Genomic DNA, 16,155 nt, shown 5'->3' with positions numbered 1-16,155 from the left:
TCTCTTGCCTGGGGGAAGTGAGACAGTCCCTGTGGCGGGCCCTGGGGAGAGACAGAGGGCTGGCACTGGCTGCAGAAGAGGGGTTCTCTTGTGGGGCTGAGAGAGGAGCAGAGGATGACAGTATAAGCTGGAACAGGCTCTGTCTTTAAACACGCTAGGGCAGCGATACTCAGCCCAAGGCTTGGGAGCCACCAGTGGCTCTTTAATGTGTCTCCTGCGGCTCTTTGTAGCACATGATATTAAACCACCGGGTGATTTAATTATTAACCAATCAGGTGGCTCTTACCATGCTGTTAACCAGGCTCCAGCCCACGAAGGGCCTTTGAAGGTCAGGCTCCTCACCTGAAGTTTGGATAGCACGGAAGTCAGAAGCATGGCTGATCGTCGTTGAGAAAATAATAATAGCTGGTCCGTCATTTTGCTGTGGGAGAATCATATACACGAAATATTTCCCCGTCGCACTGTTCAGATAGGACTAGTGAGCACTATAGGAAATGAAACACTGAATTCCCACCACGGTGGCCCTTTAGGGTAATGGTGTAGGCCAAAAGCCTAAGGGGAAGGTATTGTCTCAAGTCCAATTGTACTCCATGTTGCTTATTTTGCCAGCTTTGAATTAGTGAGAAGAAATCGTTCCTAACAGGGGAGCAGGTTTAGGGCTGTAATTGCTTTATTTGCTGGCTGGTGTGAGTGAAGAATGTCCGGTGATTAACTGAGCCAGGACAGCTGGGCCGGATGGTCCAGATGGGAGTAGAGGAGTCAAGAGGCACCAACTTTATTATCAATCACCCATAAGTCCCAAGGAGGAGATAAGGAGTTGAGCCAGAGGGACAGATAAGAAACAGCTGCGGATCCTCTCAGTAACAACTCAGAATAATGCTAAACAGAGCAACCTTGAACACCTCATGACTGACAGCTCCGCTGTGACACAGCAAGGTCCGTAGGGTTGTATGGGAACTTAGCGCTGTAAAAGAAGAGGATATTGCCATGGGACTTTGGGTTCGTTCTGCATCAGCCTTGGAGCTCAGCTCCACCTCCTTTGTGTGCCGAGCAACACTAAGGACTGGTAACTATGAGATCCAGCTGCAGAACCTTTTGCGGGGTGGGTGGGTGTGGGGGTGTGTGTACACATAAACTCTCAATAAACCCGGCATATTGCCTTATCGCCCTGAGGACTGAGTATAACTGCACTAGCAGATGCCCTTCCCCTTGGTGTCTTTCCTTCAGTTTGTTTTGAGGGAGCGCTGGGGAAGGCACTGGGGGGTTTCCCAGCCTTGGGAAATAGGGACAGAAGACCCAGCTGTGGTACGTTTTGTGTTCAAACCCTGACATTGGATCTCTGGTACCCCGAAGGGAGGAGACTGTGGCCAGCACGTAGCCGGGGGCTGAGGCACTAGGGGAACCAGACCACCACAGGGCTTGAATGCCCCTCAAAGGCCGTTCCTGCAATGCTGGCCAGTGAGATGCTCTTCTACCTAGAAGGCTATTAGCTAGAATAAGCTGTGCATTTTTAACAGTGAGGATAATTAACCACTGGAGCCATGTACCAGGGGTCGGGGTGGATTCCCCCTCACTCGCCATTTTTAAAGATTGGCTGATTTTCTAAAAGATCTTCTCTGGGAATGATCGGGGATAGTTCTCTTCCTCTTCCTCCCACAGCCCCGCTTACCCTTCCCACCTCCCTCCCATCTGTTCCCCTTCTGGACAAAGGGATGGTAGTTGGGCTGTGGTTGTCAAGAAGACTGGATGGTATTGGGGACAGCAGTGGATTTTCCATCTCTCAGTGTCGTCCAATCCAGACCAGCTGCCTTCCGGGAAGTTACATTAGTCAAACACATTATTGGACTCCATTCAGGGGAAGAGGGTGAAATTTAATGTCGGGGCTATGCAAGGGATCAAACTACATGACCTAATGATCCCTTCTGGCCTGAGGCTCTATGAAACTGTGGTCTGTGAATTAAAGCGCTGGGAGCTGGGAGCCAGGACTCCTGGGTTCCATTCCCAGCTTTGCCACTGGGTGCCCTGGGAGCGTCCCTTTCCCTCTGTCTGCTGCGGTTTCCCCACCTGTAGAATGGGGCTAATGGTTCTGATCACCCAGGGTGTGCTGCAAGGTTCGGTTCATCCATGTTGGATGGGTGCTTTGAGCTCATCAGCGGAAGGTGCTGGAGAAGGGCAATAAGTATTTACCTCAGACTCTCAGTAAGTGCAGGCAGGGGTCGCTGCATTGGTCACTGTCTCGTTATGTCCTGTCCATCCAGACCAATTGACTCAGGCTCTCTGCAGACTCAGGCAGTGTCACTGCATTGGTTACACCCGGGTCACCATGTGAGTTGTTCTTGGCATCCTTGAGGATTAAAAACTGACATATATATGGAAGTCCCAGGTCTGATGCCATCGCCTGCTCCCGGGGCAGGGCCCTAGGCCTGGGCCTACAGGGCTTTCCCCTAAGAGCACCCTGTGCAGAGCCCGTCACCCCAGCCCAGGAGCAGGGAGACGAGTTTGCCCCGTGATCCAAACTAGCAGCAAAGTTCGAGCTGCCCCTTCCCTGCTCTCTAAAGGCAGGTCAGGCGTGGGATGGCCACGAATACGGCTCCGGGGCTGCTCACTCTGAGCCCCAGGTCTCTGACCAGCAGGGTGTGGGAGGTTAAATGACACCACAAACCTTTGGGGTTGGCAAAATTGCATTAGAAAAACAGAAACCCTAAGGGAGCAGCAAATACCCCTGCTGCGGCTTGACTCTGCTCAGGGCAATTGTTGTCTGGGATAATCTGAGTCCAAGAAACCCCAGGGGCTCTGGCTCTGAGTGAAGCGGCTCCATCCTCCCTGCGCCCTTCACCGGCTGGATCTTCTTCACTGTTTTCCCATTGTCCTCCAGTGCTGGGCAGGAGCCAACGGGATCCTTCCGCCAGGGCTGGGCTGCGCAGGAACCCGTCTCCCTGCACGACCCAGGGAAGGGCCGAGGTCATAGCAAGCTAGTGGCTTAGACCTGAGGGTGAATTGGAGGGGAGTGAACTGGCTGCGCCGTGCACTGTGTTCCTGGGGGATTCTCCACTCTTCCACTGCCTGGTCAGCCCTGAAACACAAACCCCGAGGGATCGAAAGGGCACTGGGGACAGATGATGGAAATAAGCGGGGAGAGAGAGAGACAGTCCTGTGTCCCCATCCCCTGACCCAATGCATTGAGCTAAAGAACAGCAGAGGGGGGAGAGAAAGGAGATGTAGGCGAGGGAGGACTGGAGAGGAAGTGTGGCCTTAGGGTTACATGCTGGTGCTCAGGAGAGCTGAGTTCAAGTCTCCTGAGCGACGCATTAATGGCCTTGTGCTTCAGTTTCCCATCTATAAAAAGGAGATAATGATCTTTCTTTTTCTCCTGTGCTGCTATTTGGTCTGCGAGCTGTGTCTCTGGCCTGGCACAGCTGGGCCCTGACTTCAGCTGGGACCTGGCAGTGCTGCCATGCGCTGGGAGGAGACTTGGAATGAGACGGACTGTTCAGTGAAGCCAGGCGAGGCAGCAGGAACTGCACAGGAGACAGCTCTCTCGCCTGCTGTGGGGAGAGCATGTGGAGTGGTCAGAGATGAGCAGGCACAGAGAGAGGTGGCTGAGGTGACAGGACGAGACCCCTCTGCCCAAGAATCTGGGGGTCAGACAGCAGGAGGGATCTCTGGTCAAGCCAGGCTCCTCGATACCTGTAAAAAGCTGCTGCTCTTAAAGGAGAAGGGTCCCAAGGAGGGGCAGAGCCAGGCAGAGAGACACACTGTGACCCCTGAGGCTGTCCGTGCTGGAGCGCTGATTCCTCTGGCTTTGGAGCTCCATTTTCAGCCAATGGATGTTAGCTTTGAGCTGATCTCTGGGGGAACAAGCAAAAGAGAAATGCACATGGGCTTTGCTCCAAGCCCAGCCAAACAACTTGACATTCCCCTGGTCCCTGCTGGTGCTCACAGTGGGTTGTTGCAATTGTCTCTCAATAAAGGGTATTTAAACCAAAAAAAAGCCTCAGAGCTCGGTCGGGGGAGGGCCCCACCCCAGCCCCACGGGGTTGGGACTGGCAGGTCTCTACTTTTGCTTCTGGAATTCTTGCTGGGAATCCTGCAGCTGCTGGGACTGGCTGGAGAGCTGCTCTCTGAGCCTGCCATTTTCATCTGGAAAAGGAGATGAAGGGAAAGCAGCCAGGTGTCAGTGTGTTACCCAGCCTGCTTTTCACCCCAACATTCCCCATTCCCTAACACCATGCACCCCTCTCCATCTGCCTTCACCCCTAGATCCCACCCAGTCTGTCTCCATCCCCCTCTGACACTAGGGATCTCTGCCAAGCCATCCAGCCCCTATGGAATGAACAGCATCTCACCTTGTAAACCTTGTTCCTTGGCCTCCCGCTCAGAGTCTCTGGCTTCCAGCTGTGTGATTTTGTCGCTCAGGGCAGTGATGTTGTTCTGCAGCTTATGCTGAGCCGGAAGAGGAGGGAGAGAGAGGAAAAGGGACCATTATCACTCACTGTGCAAGCCACACAGAAAGCCCTTATCCACGTGTGAAACTGATCGTTTCTGGCCACTGTGTCCTTTAAGATTTAAGAACTCATTCCCTCACGTGTCATTTTCCTGCTTTTTCAACTCCCAACTGGTTTCTCAACTTTGAATGAACTATTCATTGAACTGAACTAGGGGCATAAACTGAACAGAAGAAAATATTTTCTCTGCATGTCCAGAAATTACTAGTTCAGCATTTCAACCATCTCTGGCTCCAGGGACTTCCACCAGTTCAGTGGGCAGCTTTCTTTAAAACCTGGCAGAAACCATTAACTGTTTGACTTTGTTTTATTTAGTGTAAAGGATTTTAACAGATTATAGTATGTTTAGGTCTCAAAACAGGATTTTAAATAGATTTATTTTTTAAAAGAAAACAGTGTTCAATTTACATTCTAAAAATATTGGATTTTTAAAAATATATATATCTTTTTAATCACCCATTTTTAGCCCCCTGGCAGCTCAGGGTGGTAGAGGGGAGTTAATGGAGATGCAATAGAGAAGGGGAGCTTCCCTGTGACCTGAGTCACAGCACGTGCAGCCGCACAACACCTGTGGGGTCACTGGCTCGATCTGGAGCTGCCTATGGAATCCCCAACCCCACGTCCACGCAGATACGGAGAATTCAGTGACATGATATTGGTCACATAGGCCGCTGGATGCCCCCAGGGTCCATGCAGCAGTCTTCCATCCCTGCAAGGCGGGGTTCAATTCCCCAGCGGGAGAAAGTGACATGAGCTTCTGGACTGGGGCCCCTGGCCCCAGCCCACCCCACCCCACAGAGCAACAGGACACATTCCTTGATTAGGAAACAGTCATGAACAGGGCCAGTGCAAGGATGTTTCGAGCCCTTGGCAAAACTTCCACTTGGCGCCCTCCTTGTGGCAGCTCCCAACCCCCCACCCTCTGCCCTGAGGCACCCCCCACCCCAGCTCACCCCTGCTCCGTGCACGAGCACCCTGAGCACGCCGTCGCTGCTTCACTTCTCCCACCTCCCAGGCTTGCGGTGCCAATCAGCTTAGGTGCCGCAATCCTGGAGGTGGGAGAAGTGAAGCAGTCACGATGTGCTCGGGGAGAAGGTGGGGCAGGGGTGAGCTGGGGCAGGGAGTTCCCCTGCGTGCAGCCCCCCCCCTTACTTGCTGCAGGCGGCCCTCCCCACACTCCCCTGCCACAGCTCCCTCCACCTAAATGCCGGCCGCCGCAGTTGCTGCCAAAGAAAATGGTGTCCCCCAAATCCCAGTGCCCTAGGCCACCACCTAGGTCGCCTAAATGGTTGCGCTGGCCCTGGTCATGAATGGGCCAATGGGAGGTGATGCCCGTCACTGTGTGGGGAGCCCAGGGCCGGATCAGGTGTCGGGGGGAGTGAGGGGCATAGCACCAGTGTCAGAGCCTGCGAAAGAAACTTCGTGTACTGGGCCCAGTGGGAGTATGGATTAGACAAGCACATTCACTCCCCCAACAGCAGCCTGGAAAGGTCCTTAGGCTGTGAACTTCCCAGGACAGGGCCCGGCACCTTTGTACAGCACCCAGCACTGCGCCCCCTGATCCTGGACTGGGGCTCCTGGGCGCTACCGTATACCAATATTAAACAGCAACAACATCCAAAGCACCCACCGTCAGGCTCCTGCAGAAGTCCCAGCGCCCGCGCGTCTCCCAAAGGGTCTGATTGGTGGCGGCCAGCTCTGACCGCAGCGCCGTGACATCTGCCCTCGCCCCATCCCGCTGCTTTTCCAGGGACCTCTTCTCCTCCTGCAGGTTGGCGAGTTTCTCATCCAGATCTGAGGTCTTCAGCTGCCCCTGGCACTCGACCACACAGCAGGGGAGAGTGATTAATATGGCAGCTAATATGAGGATGAAGGCACCTACCAGGCAGATGCAAAGTTTCTTCCGCTTGTTGCCCATTTGTTCGCTCCCTAAACAGATGGGCTTGGGCATGAACCCCACCAGCTCTCTCACCAGAGACTCAGAAGGGAGGAAGCTGAGCGACAAATGTTCCTCACAGTTTGTTCCTCTCCTGTCACTGTGTCTTTGGATGCAGCTGCTGCCCTTGTACCAACCCCACCGAGCTGCTCCCTGCAGAAGAGTTTCTCTGGCCCCCTAGTGTTCAGCGCTGTGCTCCTTCTTAGCTGGGAGGTACAGCTCCAGATTCCTCGGCTGGGGAGGATGGACTCCCCTTGGAACGGGGCTTTCCAGAAAATCACATGGTTTCCTGTTAAAGGCAGCTAGGGAGCGCTGAGGTCAGCGTTGGTTGGCTGAAGACCCAGTTCCCCATCTGTTGTTCTGATGGCCCTGTAGCCAGATGCTGCAGAAGCCGGTGAGGGCTGTTGGCTAGCGCTGTGATTAGCCCTGGGGGAGACCTGGGTTTGATTCCTGGTCCCACTTCTTTCCCCAGCTGCCAGCAGGTGGGCATGCTGCAGAAGCTGGCCATGGTGGCTAGCGCTCTGGGCTACCCCACAGGGCAGACTGGGGCTGGGCTTTGTGCCCCTGCATGCGGTGAGGCCCCTGGGCTGCTCTATGCTGCTCTATGCTCCAGCTGGATCCTTCCCCTGCATTGGCAGAGGCTGGGAACCCTGCAGCCCAGACAGCCTTGGGGCTTGGCACCGGGTTCCAGGCCCACTGTGCCATCCCCCTAGGCTGGTGCAGAGTAGACACCCTTTGCCCTGCTGTGGTCTGTGCTCCATTCTGTTAGGGGCGGGCAGCAGGGACAGAGAGAGGAGCCTTGCCCGGGGCAGCATGCGGGTATCTGGGACGTGCTGTGTAGGTGAGATGCCCTGGGGTGCTGGGGGGTGGTCTATGAGCTGAGTTCCCCTGGATAAAGGAGATGCTGCTGGAGTGGGGGGTGCAGCCCCCTGCTGAGCCGTGCCAGCCCCCTGGGCTCTGGGTCTTGGACTCCCGGGGCTGTGGGGGTTTCCTTTGAGCTACGTTTTATTCTATGCCCGTCCCCCTGTGTGATGATGAAATAGTGAGGCATTATCAATTAATAACCCGCTGCCCCCTCAAGCTGGTCACCAGCTGGGATAAATTCAACCCCTACCCAGGGAAGGGGCAGGTGAGGATCATCCCTGCTTCACTTGGTGGGGGGGAACTGAGGCACAGAGGGGCTGTGACTACCAGCCCACTGCAAACACGTTTCTTGCCCCAGGATGGGACCGTGGTCCCCCTCCCCACCAGCCCCAAAACCCCCAATCCACCCTCCCTCCCAGAGGCTGCATTCCCCACCCCCCCGTCAGCTTCCATCCGCTGGGGGTGGCCAGGGCTCATCAGTTTCGGTTTCCCCCCTGCTTGCCCCCCCTCGTTAGGTTTAGTTTCTCTGCGGAAGCTGTTTGCCAGAGGGGCTGAGAGGAGAGAGCCCGAGCGATGCGGAGGGACTAGGGGACTTGGAGCACGGAGCTGGTTGGCTCTTTTGTTAGTTACAGAATTTTTTCTTTCTTCCTTTCAATCCTCTCCCCCCAAAGACTCTCCAATATTCCCAGGGTCCCCCACAGCCAAACACAATAACTTCAGGCCATTCCTTCCCCCCCCGCTGAGCCAGCCCCTTCTTTGGACCCCTCCCCCCCAAACCCAAACCAGCCCCCCTGCTCCAGCCTGCTCAGATACACGGGTGGGGGTTGGACTTCAGCGCCGGGGAGCAGGTGAGGAAGAAATGCTAGTCCAGACCCACTAGACCCGCCCCTGTTCTGGAGCCCCCGGCCTTTGGCTGCTGCCTGGCAGAGAACCCCACAGGCCAACCCGCCTGCTGGCCTGGCAAGAGCTGGGGGTGTTTGGTAGATAATGGACTTTGCATTGATGTTTATTATCATGTAGAACCCCTAGCACAGCGGGGTCCTGGCCCATTGCTGGGGCTCTTTGGCTCGACCACTGGACAGCTAATAGCAGTACTGTCACGGGGTGTCTCCCCCTTTCAGGGGAGGGGGCTGATTGTTCACCCCTCTCCGACCCCCTGGGAAGGGACAGGCATGGGAGCTGGACCTAAGAAGGGGTTAATGAGAACACCAGAGCCCTGTCAGACCTACACTGCTGCACCTGGGGAAGGGGGTGTCAGGCAGGGTGGAGCTAGGAGGAGGAAGCTTAGGGGTGCTGGGGTCAGGGCCGGTGCAACCATGTAGGCAAACTAGGCGGGCGCCTAGTGGTTGGGGGCGCCTAAAAGCCCCCTCAGGCGAGGAGGTGGAAGTGAGCTGGGAGGGGGGGCGCGTGGGGAGGGCTGCCCGCAATAACGAGGGGGGGGCACATAGGAGGACTGCTCCCCGCCCCAGCTCATCTCCACTCAGCCTCCTCCGCTGAGCACACAGCCCAGCTCTGTCTCCTCCAATCAGCGCCGCAAGCCTGGGTGGGTTGGAGAATCAGAGCAGTGCCGGTGTGCTCTGGGGGGGCTGCCCAGGCAGGGTTAGCTGCCGTGGCAGCGGGGAAGGGGGGGAGTCTCCCCAGGCAGGGTTAGCTGCCACAGGGGGATGGGAGAGAGAGGGGTTAGCTGTCGCGGTGGGGGGGGGGGTAGCTGCTGTGGGGGGACTCCCCGGGTGGGGGGCTGAGTTAGCTGCCATGGGGGGGTGGGGTTAGCTAGGGGGGTGCAAGGTGGAAGTTTCACTAGGGCGCGAAACTTCTTGCACCGGCCCTGGCTGGGGTAGGGGGTACACTAGGGCTTGCCTCTTGCTCAGCGCAGCTGGCCGGGGCTCCAGGACGCCAGGCAGCCACTGCAGCAGTGTTAGGAGAGACAGACTGGCCCCAGCTGCAGGAGGGGCAGGTCTCTGTCCTGGGTCTTGGAGGAGCAGGGGGTGCAATATGAAGCTGGAGTGAGTTAAATCTTCAACCAACTGGGGGTTCACCGCCACGTGCTGGCAGAGCTGGCTGTGGTACGGTTTGTGTTCAAACCTGGACAGCAGAATCTGGTGCCCCGGAAGGGGTGAAACTGTGGCCAGGACGTGGCGTGGGCCCGAGTGACTAGAAGAACCAGCCCAGTCCTGGGCTGAAGGAGGTGGCTGAGGGGAAGGTCTGGCTCTGCACTTAGTTACAGAAGTGCCCAGCCACGCTGGGGAGTCTCTTTCTGCAAGTACCTACAGGCCTGTTGTATTAATTTAAATGGAATAAGTCCAGAGTGTTCCCCTGAGCGTGTCACTGTCCAGCATGAAGCAGTGTTACCGGCGTTAAGGTCCAGGGTTTGGCACACAGTGTCCCTAGCCCACTTAATACCCTGGCAAACACACTAAACTCCCGCTGAGGCTTGGAGGTTAATTGGTTAGTAGAATCCAGGAGAGCAAAAGAGCTAAAAGGAGTTCTCAAGCACAGCAAACCTGACTGATAGGAAATGAACTTCACCCAAACCTCTCAAAGTCCCTTCAAGAAAACAGGATCTCGGTTAGCAGCCGTTATTTTGCTGGACAGCCTTTCCTGGGGGGAAGGGATGGGACAGTCCTGTTGCTCAGCTTAGCGAAGTGAGCAATAGTCCATTTCCTGCCTTTGACAGGCGGACCCAGGAGAAGCGACAGGACCGTAAAGGCGGGGAAATGCAGCTTTGGTTGATGTTCTCAGGACCCCGGGCGACTGCGGGTGTATGCTCCAGGCTGGCAGGCCGGCCTCAGTCACAGTTGCCCTGGGCTCAGGCTTTTCTCCTGGTCGGGGAAGCCATTGGGCAGGTTTGGTCCTGCTCCTTTACCCGTCTCACTGGCAGGCAGAGCTGGCTGGGTCGTCTCGTCTCAGTGCTCCGCTGCCCTGTGGCTCGGCTGACCTGAGGATCAGATGAAAAGCCGAGAAAAACACGGGAAAGAAGTGAAATCGTGGGGCAGAAAGAAGCCCCCAAGGGAAGGGGAGGGAGAGCAGAATCCCACCTGTCTCCGGCTGGAGTCTCCGCTGGCACGACAGTGATGGCCAGGTGTCCCCGCTGCTGGGCCAAAGTCGGGGCTTCACGATGAGGTGCTAATGGTTGCGATCCATGGGCGAAGGACAGCGTCCCGGGCACAGTGGCCAGACGGCCCCCCACCGGTCCGGGAATCCTCAGTCGGGCTGCCTGTTCCTGCCCCCAACGTCCCTTTGTAAGGGCCCCCAAAAGAGGGGTGGGGGACAGATTAGTCCATCCTCTCTTTGTTTTATTCAGCAGTTAGGGCTAACTTCTGCCATGCCTAGCTTGGTTCATTGACTTCCGGTCCCACGTGTCTCCTCTTCACCAGGCATGATCCTGATGAGGTCCTTGAGTTCCAGCAGGAAGCCTCGTTGCTTAGGCTAATGCAGCTTTTCTGTATGGCCCTTTCCCCATCAGTGCCGGTTGTTCTATTCGCTGAGCCATCGCTTCCTTCCCGTCCCACAGCTGAACTCAGTTAGGGGCCAGTGATCCCGATAGGCCCGAGCCAAGATCAGTGCCCCTCTCGGGCAGGGTGCGGGATAGCCCCAGGGCCAGACGATCCCTGTCCGAAGGAGTCTGCAATGTAAACAAACAAGGTGGCTTCTCCCTTGGTCGAAACTCCGGGTCCCCGCTCCACTGGGCAGATCAGCTGAGTCACTGTGGGACATATGCTGGTGTGCTGCAGCTAGGGACTGTGGCTGGAGAGATCATCCCCACAGTTCATCCTGCTCTCTGCCACTTCCCCTTCCTCCCACCACCCCGCTTGCCCTTCGCTGCTCCCTCACATCTCTTCCCCTTCTGGACAAAGGTCGGTAGCTGAGGGGCAGCCATTAAGGAGACCAGACGGTACTGGGGACAGCGGTGGGTTTTCCATCTCTCAATGTCATCCAGTCCAGACCAGCTGCCTTCCTGGAAGCTGCATTAGTCAAACATGTTATTGGGCTCCATACAGGGGAAGTGGGTGACATTTAATGTCAGGGTCTATGCAGGAGATCGGACAAGATAAGCTCATGGTCCCTTCTGCCCTGAATCTCTATGAAATTGTGGTCTATGCTTTAAAACACTAGGAGCTGGGAGCCAGGACTCCTGGGTTCCATTCCCAGCTTTGCCACTGCGTGCCCTGGGGCACGTCCCTTTCCCTCTGTCTGCTGCGGTTCTCTCCCCCTCCCCTCCCCCCCATAGAATGGGGCTAATGGTTCTGATTACCCAGAGAATGCTGCGAGGTTCGGCTCACCTGTGTTGGATGGGTGCTTTGAGCTCCTCAGCTGGAGGGCGCTGGAGAAGGGAGCGATTGTTCTGCGTGTCCCCTAGTTGCAGGGGCACAGATTCCAGCAGGTCTGGGGATAGCCCCGGGTAGGTGCTGGGAATTGAAACACCAGGGTCCTTCTCTCATCCCTGAGTACCATCTGTTTCCTGTGAGAGGAGAGCAAAGCTGCAGGTGGGCTCGGTTCTGCAAAACAAAACCCCAGGGCTTGTAGCCCTGAGGATTAATCTGTTGGTATATATAAAATGTCTTTTTGAAAAATTTAAGTATGTCATAGGCTTATAGATTTATAGATTTGCAATAGCTGAACTGCAAGTTACCTACAGGTCAGACATCCTGTATGACGCTAAGGCAAACGTTGGGACCCTTACTCAGAAAAGTAATAATCAGACAAAATACCTACGCAGATGTCTTGAGACCTTTAACTGAACCAATAACAGTAAAGGGTGGAAAAAGGGATTTTTGCCCACAAATCTAACAAGTACACCACGAATGTGTACATAACTGTCATTCATACGCACACACGTTAGCCTATGAGGCAGGTGTACCCTAACATTTCCGTGGGGGAAAGATGAAATTTGGGCATAGGAGGAAGGATTTCCGAATAATGCTCTATAAAAGGTGAAACAAATCACCATTAGAGAGGTGATACATCCATCTATCTGTTCCTGTCTACTCTTCATCGCCTCCACCCCCATCTACGTATCGATGCTACCCATCTACGAAGGCTATTAACTATTAATAGGCCGTAGTATTATTTCTTTTCAAAACTGTAAATAAAAAGGAATCTAATTTCCCTTCTGCTTCATTCTTACCCTCTAAAACACCTAGTATATGTAGGGTTAAAACCAAAACGCATACAATAGCTTCCTCTATCAGAGGTGTGAAAAACACCGGAAGTGCTGGTGCACTACACAGAGTGAGCTTATAACAATATTATCATAAATCTCTCTCTTAAAGAACTATGATATTTTGTAACTTTGTAATCTTGAACTGTTTTAATATTTGCTTATTGTTTCATTGATTGTAATAAAAGGTCTTTATGACTATATCTGTCTCAGTGTAAGCTCCTGTCATATACCCCGAAGTTCCTTTTATAAACTCTGTGAAGCCTGATTCAGGATGAACTTTATCTTCTGATCAAATAGATTGGCGAGCCAAACCCATACTAATTAATATCCAATAATTATCATTAATATTGCTAATTAATTAAAATTAATTAAGCAAATAAAATTAAAATACGTGGGTAAATTACACCCACCCTACTAACCCACCCCAAATCAGGCTACAGGCTGGGTCAGGTCTAACACCGGACACCTTCAGGCTTTGGGGCAGAGAGGTGGGTGCCTGGGTTGGCTCCATCTCCACCCCCAGCCAGATGGCTTTGAAGGCAAGGAAAAGTTAGTGCAGAGTCTGGCGTCTGGGCCGTGCAGCGCTGCACGAGGCCACCAGAGGTCCGTGCAGGCCAGCGAGCGGAGTGGAGGGAGCAGGGCAGAGCCCCCAGCCGGGTGCAGAGTGGACGCTCCCCAGGCATTTCTTACCGCACTGGGGCGCGGGGTCATGGTGCCCCAGGAAGAGCTGTGTTCAGCCGCCCCAACAGGGGCTGCATGAGGAGGGAGGCTCAATGTTTGTGGCAACACCAGACCCTGTCCATGCTCCCTCCACCCCAGCTCTGCCTTGTCATGGAGTGTGGGGGAGTCCGGCCCTGCACCCCTCTTCCTGGGACTCACAGTGACTCTCAGCCAGCCAGTAAAACGGAAGGTTTATTGGACAACAGGGACGCAGGCTACAGCACAGCTTGGAGGCACAACCAGGACCCCTCAATCAACTCCTTCTGGGGGTTCAGGAAGCTTAGATCCGAGCTTGGGGCTCCCTGCGCTGCATCACCCAGCCCCAGCTCAAACTAAAAATCCCTCCCGCAGCTCTGGTCCTTCCCCTCTCCTCCTCCCTTTGTTCAGTCTCCCAGGCAGGTGTGAATTCTCCCAATCCCCTCCTGGCTCAGCTTACAGCACCGGTAGATTCCTTCTCATCCCCACTGTAACATTCCCAGGTCAAATCTGCCCTGCTCCCCGCTCCCTCACAACGGTGCTGTTCTGGGACACCCGCCACAGCCCTGCTGATGCCCCTCAATCCTGACCCACAACCCCCTGCTCTCCCAGGTCTGGGATCCCTCCCGCCAGCTCTGCTGATGCATCTGGAGCCTGGTCCGTGCAGCCCAGAGATTTCAAGAGGCAGGAGTAGCTGTACTGGCTCATCGGTGGGATGAATTGGGCCCATTGTTTCCGAGGGTCCCATTAGCTTTGCAGTGACAGGTGGTGACTGGCTGGGCGAGATGCTGGTTTCCCCTGTCCCACCGCCCCCTGACTCTGATCACGCAATAACCCCCCGAATCCTGCACGTTGTCGGTCTCACAGGAGGAGCCTCCAGGCCCTGCCTGAGACTGTCCCAGGCCATTTGCAGATGGAGCCTGCAGTGCTGTGAGGTGAGGAGGCCAGGAGTCCCCAGGGAGCTGCCCGGGTTAGCGAGCAGAGGATTCCCCTCCTCAGTCAATGTCCGGCTGCAATGAGCACGGGGAAGCCCAGATGCACCCTGGCCCTGCTGCTCCCTGCTCTCCCTGGGCAGCAGGCAGCGCACAGGACAGCGCCCCAGTGAGAGACTCCCGCTGAGTCCCCTGGTCTCCCCAGCCTTGTTGTAGTGTGAACCCTGCAAACACCGGCACATCAGTGACACACACGTAGACTCACACACACAGACACACACGCACACCCCTCAGACACACCGGCACAGACGTGCACACCCACGCACACAGTTGCATCAGCCCCCAGCAATCGGAACAGGAGTGTTATTCTCCTCCTGGTTATTTTGGTGGTAACTGGACACCAGGCTGGGCCGGGCCGGTCTGCCAGCCGGCCTGTGTTTGCTTTGGCAGCCCCAGTGGCTCCTGAGGAATCCGCTCGCACAGTGACTGCTGCATTTCAACAATGTGCCATGGTGGGAAAACGATGCGAGGCGAATGCGCAGCCGTCCCTGACCCCAGTGAGGAAGTGTACGTGGCCCCGGGAGAGACTCCCAGCTTTCCCCTCAGAAGCCTATGGAGTAAGGTCCCCGCCATGGCCCCATCCTATGGGATGAACGGGGTTTTCCAGCCCTCTGGAAACTCTAGGCTGATGGCTGCTTTGTAACATGCCTTACTCTCTGCGATGCACCAGCGTGGTGCTAGGGAGCGCTGTGCTGGGGCAGGGAGCTCAGTAGGGGGCGCTCTCCCCTTGCACGCCGGTTGACCCCAGTTCTCCAGGGTGGGGTGCTGTGTTGCAGGGGATCGGGGCAGGCGCTCAGTAGGGGGCGCTCTCCCCTTGCACACCAGTTGACCCCAGTTCTCCAGGGTGGGGTTGGGGCAGGGTGCTCAGCAGGGGGCGCTCTCCCCTTGCACGCCAGTTGACCCCAGTTCTCCAGGGTGGGGTATTGTGTTGCAGGGGATCAGGGCAGGCGCTCAGTAGGGGGCGCTCTCCCCTTGCACATCGGTTGACCCCAGTTCTTCAGGGTGGTGCTGTGTTACGGGTGTTGGGGCAGGGTGCTCAGCAGGGGGCGCTCTCCCCTTGCACGTCGGTTGACCACAGTTCTGCAGGATGGGGTGCTGTGTTGTAGGGGGTCGGGGCAGGCGCTCAGTAGGGGGCGCTCTCCCCTTGCACGCCGGTTGACCCCAGTTCTCCAGGGTGGGGTGCTGTGTTACGGGGGTTGGGGCAGGGTGCTCAGCAGGGGGCGCTCTCCCCTTGCACACCAGTTGACCCCATTTCTCCAGGGTGGGGTACTGTGTTGCAGGGGATCGGGGCAGGCACTCAGTAGGGGGCGCTCTCCTCTTGCACGCCTGTTGACCTCAGTTCTCCAGGGTGGGGTGCTGTGTTACGGGGGTTGGGGCAGGGTTCTCAGTAGGGCGCGCTCTCCCCTTGCACACCGGTTGACCCCAGTACTCCAGGGTGGGGTGCTGTGTTGCAGGGGATCAGGGCAGGCACTCAGTAGGGGGCACTCCCCCCTTGCACGCCGGTTGACCCCAGTTCTCCAGGGTGGGGTGCTGTGTTGCAGGGGGTCAGGGCAGGTGCTCAGCAGGGGGCGCTCTAAACAGATGGAAACAACCTGGTTATTAGAAACCTGAGCAGAATGGGAACTGACTCGCTCCAGCGCCCGTCCCCAGTTCCACTGGCAGCCCGTCCCGCTAGCCAGTTTGCCCCATCTCCCTTCATGGTTCTTGTCCCCACACTGTCTGGGGGGTGGGGGGGGCACGAAGAGGCCGCCCCAGGGTATTAGTTTTCATCATTGATGTATTAAACCTTTCCCTGCCATGTGTTTTTTCCACCATCAATGTTTGTAACACTGAACCAAATGTCAGCGTGTTGCTTGCAAAAATCTACCACTGAACAGCGACTTCACACAGCTTTGAAACTTGATTATGCAGAAGAAAAATGCTGCTTCGAACCATCTTAACTTATATGAAACAAACACAGAAGCAGTTTCCTTCCCTTGCCCAATTTTTTTTTAGACTTTC

At 55.7% G+C, this 16,155-nt stretch overlaps 1 protein-coding gene across 2 annotated transcripts; it reads right to left on the bottom strand.

Moving 5' to 3' along the window:
* Positions 1 to 970: 970 nt before the first annotated feature.
* Positions 971 to 8,667, bottom strand: LOC115638629 (golgin subfamily A member 1-like). 2 transcript variants are annotated; one of them, XM_030540469.1, is made up of 4 exons: positions 6,136 to 8,667; positions 4,347 to 4,443; positions 4,059 to 4,140; positions 971 to 3,848 (listed from the first exon to the last, which is right to left on the bottom strand). In XM_030540469.1, the coding sequence occupies exons 1-4, from the start codon at positions 6,454 to 6,456 to the stop codon at positions 3,707 to 3,709; spliced, it is 642 nt and encodes a 213-aa protein (XP_030396329.1). In that variant the 5' UTR covers positions 6,457 to 8,667; the 3' UTR covers positions 971 to 3,706. The 2 variants fall into 2 exon arrangements, with proteins under 2 accessions (XP_030396329.1, XP_030396330.1); XM_030540470.1 differs by lacking the exon at positions 4,059 to 4,140 and having other exon boundaries at positions 3,762 to 3,848.
* Positions 8,668 to 16,155: the final 7,488 nt, after the last annotated feature.

This window comes from Gopherus evgoodei, chromosome 22 (assembly GCF_007399415.2).
Source record: "Gopherus evgoodei ecotype Sinaloan lineage chromosome 22, rGopEvg1_v1.p, whole genome shotgun sequence".
NCBI lineage: Eukaryota > Metazoa > Chordata > Testudines > Testudinidae > Gopherus > Gopherus evgoodei.
This window is presented reverse-complemented; position numbering and strand designations above follow the sequence as displayed.